The sequence below is a fragment of the Myotis myotis genome, unplaced genomic scaffold (assembly GCF_014108235.1).
Source record: "Myotis myotis isolate mMyoMyo1 unplaced genomic scaffold, mMyoMyo1.p scaffold_m19_p_19, whole genome shotgun sequence".
In the NCBI taxonomy this organism is placed as follows: Eukaryota; Metazoa; Chordata; class Mammalia; order Chiroptera; family Vespertilionidae; genus Myotis; species Myotis myotis.
This window is the reverse complement of record NW_023416323.1, coordinates 11,983,303-11,998,492: the sequence shown is the minus strand read 5'-3', so window position 1 is coordinate 11,998,492 and position 15,190 is coordinate 11,983,303. Positions and strand designations below refer to the sequence as shown.

The 15,190-nt window shown below is 42.1% G+C and overlaps 2 protein-coding genes across 2 annotated transcripts in view; one reads left to right on the top strand and one right to left on the bottom strand.

Moving 5' to 3' along the window:
* Positions 1-15,190, top strand: part of LSM14A (LSM14A mRNA processing body assembly factor) — a 145,719-nt gene that overhangs the window by 109,476 nt on the left and 21,053 nt on the right. The gene's annotated exons all lie outside the window — the stretch shown is intronic.
* LOC118674743 (WD repeat-containing protein 53-like) lies at positions 9,633-13,751 on the bottom strand. The gene is made up of 2 exons (XM_036346797.1): positions 13,744-13,751; positions 9,633-10,595 (listed from the first exon to the last, which is right to left on the bottom strand). The coding sequence occupies exons 1-2, from the start codon at positions 13,749-13,751 to the stop codon at positions 9,656-9,658; spliced, it is 948 nt and encodes a 315-aa protein (XP_036202690.1). The 3' UTR covers positions 9,633-9,655.

Sequence of the window (15,190 nt, the reverse complement as noted above, 5' to 3'; positions counted from 1 at the left end):
TCGCTCCCTCCCCACCCCTCCATCATACGGCAAAATCAATTCTCCTCTCCTCACATTCAAGACAACACAAAGTATTGTGACAATACTTTTTAAAATGACAGTCATCCACCAACCTACCACTCAGTGACAACCATCGCTAACATTTTGGTGGTATCAATAAATATAGTCCTATATTATTTTTATGGACTTAAGAGTATACCATTGCGTATCATAAATTTAACCAAGCCCTACAAATGAACATTTAGATTGTTTCCAGTTTGTCACAAGATAAACAATTCTGTCAAAAGGATTTGTCTGATATTATAGGAGAATTTTACAAATAAGGGAAAAGGTAACATTCATTTAAAAAATACATAGTATTTTTAAAAAATAAACTTAGGTGTTTTTTTTTGCATTGTTGACATGTTTGAAAAATTCTCCATCCCGATATTTAAAAATTCCATGTTTACTTCTCATTTCACGGTTTTTGTTTGTTTTTTAACTGTTAGCTATTTAATCTACTTAAAATTTGGTTTTGGTTTAAGACATGAAATATTTTCCAAATGGGTTAGTTGTCCTGATTTTATTGAAAAGTTATAACTGCTATTTTATCCTGTTTTAGACCTGAAGTTCTAAGTATGTTTTTGTAAGAGGATTACTTACAAATTTGATATCTAGATTTTGTATATGCTGTTTTTAAATTTCATTCACAGTATTTTTTTAAAATCATGTTTTTTTACAAGTCCAGGAAACATTTCATGTTTGAGATTTTTTTTTCCCTCTTAAAGTAAAAAGTTGAGTTTATTGCTGTTTCATTTGCTTTCTTGCTGACAAGATAACAAACCATATGAAGAGTTCAGGTTTGTTGTGGCAACTTTTCAGTCTGGCATTTGAGATTCTAATCTTCCTCTATTTTTGCACACGAATACGTAGGTTAGCAGTGGAGACCAAGATAGAAAAGTTCTCAGATTCCCTTGGCAAGCCTAGATTTTTCAATCTAAAATTATCTCTGGATTTTTTGAAGACAGCATGTTTTAAGCATCATCTTTAAAATTTTTTAAACAAGTTGCACATGATTTTGTTGACAATTTTACTAAATGTTCATTTTGTTGAAAACCTGAAATCTAATACACCAGCTTTATGTTAAGTGGGTCTTCTAAGTCTATAGGAAAATAATTGTATCTCAGAGTTAGAAGGCTGGGCATCAGATGGATTGGACGTCCGTCCACTCTCTCTCATTCCTTCCTGTGACTGTCCTTGGTGGAAAATGATGACCTTCCTAGGTAGACAAAGAAAGTTGGCTTGAACAAGGAATTGCTTTATTTTGGATTTACAGGAAAAGCAGGATGCCATTTTCTCTTAGTATAAGTTTGAAGAGAGCCTGACCGTGTGAGGGGTTGTGCTTCATGTGTCTTTATCTCTATTGAACCTGTCCTCCTGAGGGTCCCCTGATTGACAGATGCAGTGGCTGCTGCTTACTCATTTCCCTTGACCTTGACCGTAAATATCTGGCATGGTGAACCACACTTTCTTGCTGTTGTCTCCTTTTGGTTGGACTTCTTGACTTGGAGCTGTTGTCATTTTCTTAACTTTGTGCCTGTGCTTTCTTCACTTGTCTTTGCTGCTCCTCCTCTTCCTACATCTGCCTGGAGCTTTTTTTTTTTTTTTCTTTTTTCTTTTTTGTTAATCCTCACTGGATATTTTTCCATAGATTTTTAGAGAGTGGAAGGGAGGGGGAGAGACAGAGAAACATCAATGAAATACATCGATTGGTTGCCTCGCACATGAGCCCCAACCAGGGCCAGGGATCGAGCCTGCAACCGAGGTATGTGCCCTTGACCAGAATCAAACCGGGAACCTTTCAGTCCACAGGCTGACCAGCTAGGGCTTGGGAGCATTGTCTAAGGCTTAGCTTCATGCCTCTACCCTTGTCCTTTAATACACGCTCCTTCCCACTCATTGGGTATGTATGTGACTTCTAGGTAGAGATGCTCTTCACCCCCTCACCCTGCCTCCACTCAGTAACCACAACTCAGATTTTGCTGCAGGTGATTCCTTTATCTCTTTCTAACTGACCCTGGACATGTTCCTGAGCCCATACTTTCTCCAGGTCATGGAGCCCTTCAATGCTTCCCAAGGTGGCCTGTCCTCCTCATGACTTTAAGGTTCTTGTTAGTTCACATAGCACATCTCTTCTTCCTTCTTGATTTGGGTTATATTTGTCATATGCTTTCTATCCCTACAAATTGATTTAAACTTTGTACCTTTGCTCAGGGACCTCAGACATAATCTGAGATAAAAAAGATGAAATCCAGTCAATTTACTGTTGAATTTAGTTAGGTTATATTTATGAAGTTTTTGCAGTATAAGCAGTTACTAAACTGGAAGATTGGAATACAGAGCCACAAGGCGCAGCCTGGGGATAAAAAACAAATAATCCATTGCCATAACATCAACCAGGTTTTAGAGATCTTGCCTGTTCCACCTCTAGGGCCTACAACACAATGTTCTGGGAACAATTAAGTTTTTGTTAAATGAATGAATCAGTGATCATCTAGGAATGAAATCAGAATAAATGTTACCCAAAACAGCTGTCTATAGAAAAGATATAAGCCAAGAGACATTTTGTAAATGTAGTTTGGAGAATTTCAAGGAAAACTTTTTAAGTTCAATCAAAATGACCCAGTTATAACCCCAGAAAAGCATGATTGGAATTTGTTTGTAGCCTGGATGCTTAAACTTAATTTAGTATCCTCAGAAGAAAGACTGCGTTTTTTTAGAGGGAGGGGGTTGGGATGGTGTCTGTGGGAATTGGGGTAGTGGGTCCAAGTGAGGAATCAGGTGATGTGTCTGTAGCACTGTCTGGAGGCCTTGCACAGAGGAGCTGTGTGTAGTTCCCCACCAGGCCTCTGCACTACCAGATGCGTGCATTCCTGTTGATGCCTTTAGCCAGGAAAATCCCTTGCTTTGCTTCCATGCTCTTAATACCCTCTGCTTAGAACATGGCTTCACATGAAGATTTCCTGCCAAGGTGAGAATGTGAGTTGCTGAGAGCTTTGCATCCAGACTGCTTGGGTCAGGTCCTGATCTTGAGATGCTGGCTGATCTCTCTGTTTCCCCATCTGTAGAATGGGGATAATAGTAACGTCTTCCTCTTCGCTGTCTTGGCACCTGCTCAGTGCTCAGTATTAGCTCTCATCAGTATTTATAAACTTAGTAACTGATCTTCTGGTTAATGCATCCGTTATCTTTGAGCTTAGATAGCCTGAATTAGTCCCCCTGAACTTTGGTGCACTGACAAAGCTGAGCACCATAAGGTGGAAGTCATGACGGATAGGCTCTTCCCGAACCGGTCATCCAGAGAATCCAGCTGCAGTTGTTAGGGAAGACTTTCCTGGAGAAGGTTGTGCTTGGCCTGAGTACTGTGGGAAAAAGTTAGTGAGTCCAGCCCCACAGTAAGGGGTAAGTCCAGCACACTTAGGGCACTGACAGGTACAAAGGTGTACACGTGAGCAAGCATGAGGTATGTGAGCTGCAGGAGAGAGAGGGTAAAGGGTGGGCAGGTATGAATAGAGGAATAGAGGGAAATGAGATTGGAGAGGAAAGTGGGACCAGCTCTTGAAGAAATAAGATCTCACTTACTGGGCACTAACCGTGCCTCAGGTGCAGTGGTAATCTCTTAGACCAGCCGTGGGCAAACTACAGCCCGCGGGCCGGATCCAGCCCATTTGAAATGAATAAAACTATTGAAAAAAAAGACCGTACCCTTTTATGTAATGATGTTTACTTTGAATTTATATTAGTTCACACAAACACTCCATCCATGCTTTTGTTCCGGCCCTCCGGTCCAGTTTAAGAACCCATTGTGGCCCTCGTGTCAAAAAGTTTGCCCACCCCTGTCTTAGACTCACTGTGCTAGTCAGATTTTATGCTGTTTTGTGTATGTTACCTTGTTTAGTCCTCATAACAACCCTATGATGTAGGTACTTGCTAATACTATTTTAGGAGAAGTGACATGTTGAATGTCACCTGGTAGGTCTCTGTTGATTCAGCATGCACATTTCTGAAAGGCTAACCCTTGATATCTTTGTACATTTAAAAGCCTTTTGTGACTCCTATTTCCTGATGCAGCCCAAGCCCACCAAGATCCTTTGGCTTCATGAAACCATCTTGGGTGAAAGTGTGAAAATATGTGTATTTTAAAATATGTGTATCTTAAAACAGCATGGGTGTGCCCGGCTGGTGTAGCTCAGTGGTTGAGTTTCGACCTATGAACCAGGAGGTCAGGGTTTGATTCCCAGTCAGGGCACATGCCCGGGTTGTGGGCTCAATCCCCAGTAGGGGGCCTGCAGGAGGCAGCCCATCCATGATTCTCATCATGGATGTTTCTCTCTCTCTCCCTTCCTCTCTGAAATCAATTTAAAACACACACACACACACACACACACACACACATATATATTTTTAAAAAAACAGCTTGGGTGCAAATAATGAATCAAGCTCAGAGAAATATCATTCAGGGAAAAGGCAAGACGCAGAACAATATGTATATGTACCCATTTGTATAAAGAAAAAGAGAGAGAGACCTGAAATAGGTTTCTAAGTACAGAAATTTCTGGAATAATAGAAAAGAAATAGTGGTAGCCTGTGGGAGGAGGCCCCAGAAATCTAGGCTGTTAGACTGACCTAGCTTTTCTTGTGTACTCTTATATAGTGTACAGAATTTTTTTCATTCTGTATGTGTATTGTATTTCAATTAAAAGTTAATAAAAATAAAATTTTAAGTGCTATGTAGATAGCAATCATTTATAGAGAAAATGTAACCTAGAGGTTAAGAGCAAGTACTTTATCCAGATTGCTTGGGTTCGAGTCCTGCCTCGGCCATTTACTAGTTACTAACCTCTAACTTACAATCTTTCTTTACCTCATTTGACCCTGTCTGAAAATGGGGAGGTAATAGTATCTACCTCCTGGGGTTATAGTGAGGCTTAAATGCGTTTATATTTGTGAAGTTTTTAGAACAGTTCCTGACAGATGTGGGTTTTTGTTGTTGCTGTTGGTGGTGGTGGTGGTGTGGCCCTGCTCTGTGCACTGCAGTGAATGTGAAGATGGGTCCAGCCTCAGTCTCTGTGTGTTTACAATTCATCTGGAAGGGGAAAGCATACAAAGCTAAAAGGAGCAATGGCAGTGGAGGCTGCAGGAGCTCAGGAAAGGCTCCATGGGAACTGAAGGGGCCCAAGTTGGTTTCATTGAAAACAGTGGATCTTAAATAAGAGTAACTTCTAGCCCTAACCGGTTTGGCTCAGTGGATAGAGCGCCAGCCTGCAGACTCAAGGGTCCCAGGTTCGATTCCGGTCAAGGGCATGTACCTTGGTTGTGGGCACATCCCCGGTGGGGAGTGTGCAGGAGGCAGCTGGTCGATGTTTCTCTCATCAATGTTTCTATCCCTCTCCCTTCCTCTCTGTAAGAAATCAATAAAATATATTAAAAAAAAAAAAAAGTAACTTCTAGAAAAAGTGAAAGGAGAGAAAAGGGCACAAAGGGACTTGTTCTAAGGGTGATGTGTGTTCCAGATGGACAGGTGGAGGAGTGAGACAGGAAAGAGCCTTCAGGGAGACTGAAATTGGAATGTGCCATGCGATTGCAGGCCAGAGGTTTCCTTTAGCGTATGTAAAATAATGATTACTAAATGATAACATCTCGGGCTTGTGAAATGTGGCCTTACCTTGATCTTTAAGAGGATGAGGTATTCCTGTATAATTTATTTAATGACTCCCTGAATGCAGGACATGTGGGTTACTTCCAGGTTGATGCTTATAGACAGTGCTGCCAGTGAGCATGCTGAATGCAGATCCCCATATTCCTGAGTCAGTTTCTAGGGTTCATTTCTAGGTGGTATTGCCCCCCCCCCTTTTTTAAAATAATTTCGACTGTATTCCATGTGTCTGGGCCACTGTCTGATAGGTGCTTTTTAAAATTTGTAGTTGTAGCTCTAGCTGGTTTGGCTCAGTGGACAGAGCGTCGGCCTGCGGACTAAAGGGTCTCAGGTTGGATTCCAGTCAAGGATACGGGCCGGTTGTGGGCTGGATCCCCCAGTAGGGGGTGTGCAGGAGGCAGCTGATCAATGATTCTCTCTCATCATTGATGTTTCTATCTCTCCCTCTCTCTTCCTCTCTGATATCAATAAAAATATTTTTTAAAAAGAACGTACAGTCTTGTCCAGACTTGTCATTCATTTAAAAAAAAATTCGTAGTTGTAAAAAATCGTAATGGAAAAGTCTTTTAGTGTGGAATTAAAGCTAAATATTACCTGAAAAAAATCTAATTTTTCTACTAACAATTATTTGAGAATTAGGTGCTAGTGAGATGGTAATTATGATTGGGGAACTTGGGGATACTTGAGTCTTTTCCCACCCCACTCCCAGGTCCCAGAGGTGGATGTGTGTGCCTGAGAACACAGGCAGAGGCAAGCTGGCTTGGCTCCCAGACTGAGCACTTGCTGGCAGCTGTGGTAACCTATGTAGGGAGAGCCAAAGGGGTCCCTCTCACCACTATAGGGACCTACCCATTCTGCCTAGAGAGTACATACACCACATCCTGTGCTTCAGTAATTCCTCAGCATTGTCCATGTTCTTCTAGCCTGGGGCCGAAAGAGGAGGGAGTAATAGGTAGGGAAATGGGAGGAGCAGTGACCTCTTTTTCCCTCTGGAGGACACAGGGCAATACTCTTTTAGTTCGTTTCCAGGACCTTGGGAGTTGGGGCCAGAGGTGAAGGAAGGTAAGTAATATGTTTTAAAGTAGTTGTAACTGTGCAGTAGTTTGGTGGGGAGGGGAGTTTATTTATATTTATTTTACTAATGGTAGGACAGAATGAAGAATTTCAGTAGAAGGTAAAATGCTGCCCTCTGACTAGTTCCTGGCTTCTTCAGAGCAGTAACGTCCATTTACTGAGGGAGATTCAGGATATGCCAAGTGCTGTCCTTTATGGATTTAATCCTTAGCACGGAACTGAAGAAATTGAGGCACAAGAGTTCAAGTAATTTGCCTAAGGTCATAAAGTTGTTTTTTGCTTTTTCTAAAATCTTTATTGTTGAAAGTATTACATATGTCCCCTTTCTTCCCCCATCGACCCCCTCTAGCCCTCCCCTGCATCCCCACCCCAGGCCCATTCTTCCCCACAAACATTCCAGCAGGTCAAATATTTAGCAACGAGGACATTAAAGAAGTCTCTCCACTCCTTCCAGGGGCAGGGAAGACAGCCTTAGAGAGCAGTCCTACTATGTGCGTGGCACTGCTCCAGGCACTGAGGATTCAGTGGTGAATGAGACAGACACAGTTCTTGCTCCCGAGGAGTTTACTTAACAGCCTTAATGGAAGAAAAAGGAGCGGAAGCTTCCATTTACTGAGTGGGCTCCTCACTGTGACTGCTTGCTGTTCCTTTTCAGAGATGGAAGGCTTGCTGGGTGTATAAAATTGGAGTCAGTGTTCCCAGCCTGGAGGAGGGCCATCGGTAAAAATTTTTATGGGTGCCTTACATTTTCAGAAATGGTCCTGGATCTGAAGCGTATTTATCTAAAATTTATATAATTCTTCTCCATAGTAAGAATTTCCAAATTAAAGTTTGATCTACCCATTTGTATATATGCTTCTTGATAAATACTTGTTTTTCCCATTTGAGGTCAATTTTGGGTAGGTTCTTTCCACAGTAAAGTTTTTAAGAATGAGTAGCACTATAGAATTTTAAGTTTTCTTTAAAAACTTTCTAAAGGATACATTTGTTTTCACTAGCTCAGCTTTTTTCAAATTTGGAAATTTTGGATAACTGGGCTAAAACTAGGCTTAAACAGAGCTGAGTGGATCAAGGCCTTTTCATACTGTAACACACTGTAACAGAAATAAATTCCAGGTTTCTAATAGATGTAGATTTCTCAGAAAAATTTTTTTTAAATACATTTTTATTTATTTCAGAGAGGAAGGGAAAAGGAGAGAGAGAAACATCAATGATGAGAGAGAATCATTGATTGGCTTCTCCCGGCACGCCCCCCACTGGGGATCAAGCCCACAACCCGGTCATGTGCCCTTGACCGGAATCGAACATGGGACCCTTCAGTCCGCGGGCCAACACTCTATCCACTGAGCCAAATCAGCTAGGGCTCAGAAATTTTTTTTAACAAATTGGGCTTGAAAAATTACATCAGTGCTGTCCTGGCCGGTGTGGCTCAGTTGGTTGAGCATCATCCCACGCATCAAGAGGTTACAGGATCTTTTCCTGGTCAGAGCACATGCCCGGGTTTCGGGCTTGATTCCCCAGTATGAGGCCTGCTGGAAGCAGCCCATCAATGTTTTACTCTCACATCGATGGTTCTCTCTCAAAATTTTTTTTTTTAAATTACATCAGTGCTTTGTGATTTTAAAAAATTATTTACTTTAAAGTAGTTATTCTCCTTAATTTACAGTTGAATTTCCATCAAGCAGCACAGTTTTTGTTTGGGAATGTTTTCATAATGCTTGGGTGCATTTGATGTGAACTATTTTAATGGTCCAAAGCCATTTTAGTTTATAGATAAAAACTTCATTTTACATGGGCCACTTTGTTCACCCCTTGGTGGTTTGTGGTAGTTGTTTATATAAAAGTATTTTCTTTTCTTAAATATATTTTCTATTGATTTCAGAGAGGCAGGGAGAGGGAGAGAAAGAAACATCAATGTGAGAGAGAGTCATTAATCGGCTGCCTCCTGCACGCCCCCCACTGGGGATGGAGCTCACAACCTGGGCCTGTGTCCTTGACTGGAATCAAACCTGAGACCCTTCAGTACGCAGGCCAACGCTGTATCCACTGAGCCAAACCACGACCTCCTTGTTCATAGATCCACGCTCAACCACTGAGCCAGCACATGTGGGCAATAAGTATTTTCTTGGCAAGGCTTTGTCCCTCCCACCCCATTCCCCTTTTTTCCTTCTTTTGAATATTTCTGCTTAACAACTCAGAGTGTTTCTCTAATAAAATTCTTTCAAAAGTTCTAATACTTGTTTTGTTTGAATGGCAACAAGCTTTGAGAGTTAGTCTTTTGACTTCATTAGAAGCCTAAACACAAGTCTTAGAATACAGTAAGTTAATTTATTACCAGAAAGTCAGATAGCTACATCTGTCCTCAGCAGGACCAAGTAATAATGGATCTTTAAAAAATTAAATGTTCGCCCTGCTGGCATGGCTCAGTGGTTGAGCATCAACCTACGAATCAGGAAGTCAGGGTTCGATTCCCGGTCTGGGCACATGCCTTAGGTTGATGTTTCTGGTTCTCCCTCTCCCTTCCTCTCTGAAATCAATAAAAATATATATATTTTTTAAAAATTAAATGTTCACTATTTTTCTTTGTATGACATTGAAGATATGGTGATTACCTTCCATTTCATTTATTTTTCTACTTTTTTTTTAATATATTTTATTGATTTTTTACAGAGAGGAAGGGAGGGAGATAGTTAGAAATATATCGATCAGCTGCCTTCTGCACATCTCCCCCTGGGGATGTGCCCGCAACCGAGGTACATGCCCTTGACCGGAATCGAACCTGGGACCCTTCAGTCTGCAGGCTGACACTCTATCCATTGAGCCAAACCGGTCTCGGCTATTTTTCTACTTTTTTTTTTTTTTTTTTTTTTTCTTATTCAAATGTTTTTATTGGATTGAAAATTCATTTAAGGGATACACAGATATACAACTAGTTTGATCAGCTACTAATATACTTTGGCAACCCTTTATTTTTGTACTCAAGAGCCAGTTCACTTTTTCTCCATGTTCAATACTTAGCTTTGGTAAAATTTTGCCCTGTTCTTCATGTGTTACTGAAGTATTAGTGTTTCCACCCTGGTTGGTATAAGTTGCCCTTTTAGTGCTTTTCCTGTGGGTATGTTTTGTAGGACTCTTCTGTTTTTTCTCAACTTCACTGCTTACATCCCACATCATTACCTTCCCATCATTCCCTCCAGTAAGCAGCAAATAAGATTCTGGCAGAAAGCAGACCTGGGATACTCCCAAAGTGTGGCCCTTAAATCCCAATTCCTGTTCACACTTGACTCCCATTACCCTGAAGATTCGAATCTTTCCATCTTCTGCACCACAACTAAAAATATTGCCACACGATGCCACAGACACAGAATGGGCGAGAGCAGGATTTAAAAGCTGACCCGGTGACTGTGGGCTCTCCATTTCTTCTGTTTCATCCTCCTGTAAATTTGTAATCCAGAGTGGCCGGGCTTTCTGAAGGTTCCACAGCATCACCTGCATATCCAGTCCACATGACACCAGGCTCTGAGGCCTTTGAGGCCGAAAAGCCACAGAAGAACAGATGTTGGAATGTCTCCTCAGCGATCTGCTAACTTTCTTATTTTCCAAGTCTAGGATTTTGATTGCTCCAGAGTCATCAGCAGAAGCCAGCAGGTTTTCAGTTTCATTCAATGAAAGGCAATTGATTTCTTCTTCATTCACATGAAAATGGTCCAGGGAACCTTTGAGGGATCTGACATCCAGTATGCTAATAGTTTCTCCATGTGAGGCATAGAGCTGCTCTTCCCGCGTCCCTCCGCGGCGCCTCGTGATGACCTCACCCGCCCTTTTTCTACTTTTTTATGTAATGACTTTTAAAAATTAAACTAGCCTTTGATTTTCCTCTTTTTCCACCCTCCCATCTCCACCCCCACCCTCACTCCCACCAAAATACCCAAAATTAAACTGTCCTTCATCTATATGACTGTTTTAACACATTTGGCCTGTTGTTGTTGTTTTTTTATCTGTATTATTTTGAAACTGAATTTCAACTCTGTTGACTTGTTAGGATTTTTTTCTTCTTCTTAAATAGAATTATCACTCGTTTGTAGATTACCAAATATAAAAGCTCTTCAGATCCACTAATGATAACTTGCTTTGTTTTGTAGAGGAATGTCATATTTTGTAGTGACAAATAGTTATAGAGCACATGTCAACACCAAAGGCAGTCAGGTGTCACCATGTGGAGGCAGACCAGAAGCTCCTTGCCACCAGGCACTGTTAGCCTCTGTATCCTGAGTGGCTAATGCACTTAAGGCCAACTTGCAGGGTTCACCGGGTTGGCTGGGAACGGGTGTAGAAGCACCTTTATTTTAACTATGCTCTGATGAGAATTTTTTGGAATTCTATGATTAGAATTGTTATTTAGTAGTGTTTTTTTCTATATACTTGAGTTTTGGTAGCTCAGTTTAGGATAACATTGGGCTTTTGATCTTGCCAACTGATCAGTTATTTAATAACTTTATTTTGTTTTAACAGCAGTTTTAGTAGCTACTTCTTGACTAAAAGGAAAAAAAAAGTTTAATCTTAGCCTCCTTAAAACTTTTTCATTGACATTTTTTACTGATAGGACTAATGTTTCAGGTGTTTTCACATTCTTTAAATTAACATGCTCTTAATTAATTTAATTCCTTGGAAACTGTTTCTGTATAATAGGCTATTGTCCAGTTTTGCACATATTTTTCTTTGGAGACAGTCTGGACCTGGTGGACCCAGAAGTCACTTCCTTTCCTCTGGCCTTGGCTCTCCATGCCTGCCTTCCGTTTTGATGGTTTAATGATACCCTCCCCTGTTCAGTGATTTGTGTTCAGGAAGCGTGACAGTGATTACTTTTGTTTCTGCTTTGTGAACTTCCTCCACCACTTCCTATTTTTATGGAGCAACTACAGGAAATGAGGCAGCTCCTGGCTGCTGTTGCTAAGCTCTGATTTTAGGTGGGTGAGGTCAAGGCCTTAGGGCCTGAGCCATTTAAAGCATTTTCCATCTTTGTCTTTTCACTATCTCCTTCCTGTAGGAATCATAGCAACACCATTAGGTTGATATGACGATATATCCTCCTCGGCTTTGGGGGAAGGGAGCAGGTGCTGCTCAGCTGGAGGGCAGAGCTTTTGTGAAGTAGGTGAGGGGTTTTTCAGTGGTAACAGTAGGGATGGGAGTAGTGACTCTACGGACCAGCTGCTGTCATGGGTGAACAGTGGCAGGAGCAAAGGGTGGATTGAAGAGACCTGTTACGACTAAGGCTGGAAAGGTGGGTTCTGGTTATTTTGGAGGCCTTGACTGGCAGGCTCAGAGTGAACTAGGGAGCCCCCATCTGCTCTCTCAGATCTCTGACTGGATCTCAACCTCTGTGGTGCTCTCCTTCCTCTAAACTCGTGGCATTTGTTTTCTAAACTACTTACTTAGTTTTTTCCCACCTCTTTTCCAGTGATACTGCCTTAGGGACCTGTTGAAGCTTAATTTATGGGGAAGTTTGTATCATCTTCCCAGAAAGAAGTAACTTTTTATACATTAAGTAACTTGAATATAGAAGGAGCTCAAAGCATTTGTTTAGCAGTTGCTCATTAGCGGCACTGTTGACCTTTTGGGCGGATAATTCTTTGTCTTTTGATGGGCAGGGGGCTGTACTGTGCATTGTAGGATATTTGGCAGCATTTCTGGCCTTACCCACTAGCACTCCCCCCCACTTGTGACAACCAAAAAATATTTTCAGCCCCCGCTGGGTGGCTCAGTTGGTTGTAGTATTGCCCCCTACACCAAAAGGTTGTGAGTTAGATTCCTGGTCAGGGCACATACCTAGGTTACAGATTCAATCCCCAGTGCGGGTGCGTGTGGGAGACAATGATTGATGTTTCTCTTTCACATTGATGCGCCTCTCCCCCTCCTCTTCCTCTCTCTCCAAAATCAATAAACATATCCTCCGGTGAGGATTAAAAAAAAAAGTTTCCAGACATTGCTAAATGTCTCCTGGGCATATGAGTGCCTGTGTAATCATCTCCACTGTTGAGAATTGCTGTGCTAATGGAATGAATGCTGACTTACTACTTTTGTGAAATGGAATAAAATAGAATGTTTGGTTCCTTGGGATCAGAGCCATTTGTTATTTCTAATTCCAGTATCTGACATTCTCATACATTTTTAGTTTGCTACTGAGATTTTGTTCTTGTCTATCAGCCAGCTTTGAGATATACCTTCTGTGTGCTTTCATTGAAAGAGCTGGGGCCTGGACATCTGGCAGCTTGGCTTCTGGTCCTCATAAAAGGCATTCTCAGCCTCAAATGCTTGTTCTGGAGGGCTAGTTAGTTCCTTGGAATCTGAACAGTGTGGTATAAAAGAGGATGAGAAGCATTTAAGATGTAACATAACAGTAGCTAACATTTATGGAGTAGTTCCTGTAGAACAGGTAAACAGGATTCAACTGTGAACAGTGGTGAACAAGATTAGCAGGACTGAATTTAAGGGATAGAAAGGTAAGGAAACACGACAGGGATAATACCTTAGGTTTAGGCTCAAGATTGGCAGTAAATACAGCAGGAGGAGCAGGGGATGGAAGGATGACTAGGTAAGTTTGAACACATGAGATGTTTTATGAGTCTAGTCTTGGTGGGGGGAGAGGTCTTGACCGGACAGTTGAATTTGGGTATTATCAGCAATGCAATGGGTATGATCTTCTATAGAGAGATAACTTTTCCTTGCTCCAGCTCAACGTTATGTCAGTTCCAAGAAGTCTACAGCTTTATTTAAACCATCTAAGAGTGAGAAACAGAATTTTTTTGGCTAGATGTTTGACTAACAGAGGTGGAATAGTACAGTGATAGAGCACTCAGCCTCTGGTAGCAGACAACCAGGCCTCAAATCCAGCTCTGTTGGTGACTACTACCTTATCCAAGTGGCAAGAACTTGAAGAATTCACTTAACCTCTTTAGATGCCTCACCTACCTCACAGGGTCATTGTGAGCATTAAATTAGGTAGCAAGTATACAGTGCATAGCATAATGCCTGGCACTTAGTACACATGTAGTTAATGTCAGCTGTTTTTCAGTTCTAGTGAGCATTAAAAATGAGACTATGTATCTGAAGCTCCATTGTAGACATTTAATGAATGGTTCATTTTGCTGAGGAGTACTTTGTGTGAACAAAGTAGCTGTTTTATTTTTTTTTAATAAAGCAGACCCTTATATCAGCATTTAACTGCTGCCTCTGTAAATGGCAAGGCTGACTGTGTGAATGCTGTATAGACATAGCCATTAAATAATACTAAGAATGAACTAATCATTCAACAAATACCTGTTGAATGTTTACAGTGTGCTTAGCACTCTCAAATATCTTGAATGACAGGGAAGCACAAAGGAAACTGGCAATTGTGATACGGTGTGGTACAGCAAAGATAATACTAAGACAGGCCTCAAAATGGGTGTTATGAGAGCACACAGAGTTGCTCCTAACTCAGTCTTTGTCAAGGTGGCTTCCCAGAGGAGGTGATGTCTAACTTAGATATCCAGGAGGAGTGAGTGAGAGCCAGGAGAGCTTTCCAGGCAGAGGGAACTGAATGTGTAGATGGCGAGAGGGAAGATGGCACAGAAGAACTGGGCAGTGTTGGGCAGAGATTGGGAGTGGTGGTGTAAGAAAGTTGCAAAGTGTAGTGGAGAGCCATATGGATTTTACATAGGAGGGTGGCATGATTAAATTGACTCTAGAACAGCCACACAGCAACCAAAGGGGAGAAAGGGGAGCAGTCCAGGTATTTGGGAAATCACTCAGGAGGCTCTCTGTAATTCAGGCAAGAGGTGAAGATGGTCTGAACTTTGGATTGGCAGTGAAGGTAGAAGGGAAAAGATCTGACAGATATTAAGGCAGGAAGGATATGACTAAACTAGAGTCCCGGTGCACGAATTCATGCACCAGTGGGGTCCCTTGGCCTGACTTGCGGGATCAGGCTGAAACCAGCTCTCCGACATCCCCTGAGGGGTCCTGGATTGCAGAGAGTGCAGGCCAGGCCAAGGGACCCCACCCTTGTATGATCAGGGCCGGGGAGAGACATGAGAGGTAGGCCAGCCAGGGAGGGACCGCGGGAGGGCTGCAGGGCGTGTCTGGACCGTCTTGCTCAGTCCAAGCTAACCTACCGATTGACTGCCCCCTGGTGGTCAGTGCACATCATAGCGAGCTGTTGAGCGGCTTTAGCATATCATTAGCATATTAGGCTTTTATTATATAGGACTAGAGGTGGGAGGGGGGGTCCCTCAGCCCGGCCTGTGCCCTCTCGCAGTCTGGGACCCCTCGGGAGATAACGACCTGCTGGCTTAGGCCTGCTCCCCCGTGGCAGAGGGCAGGCCTAATCCCTAGGTGTAGCCCCTGATCGGGCTCAGAGCAAGGCCGATTGGGGAGTTGGGG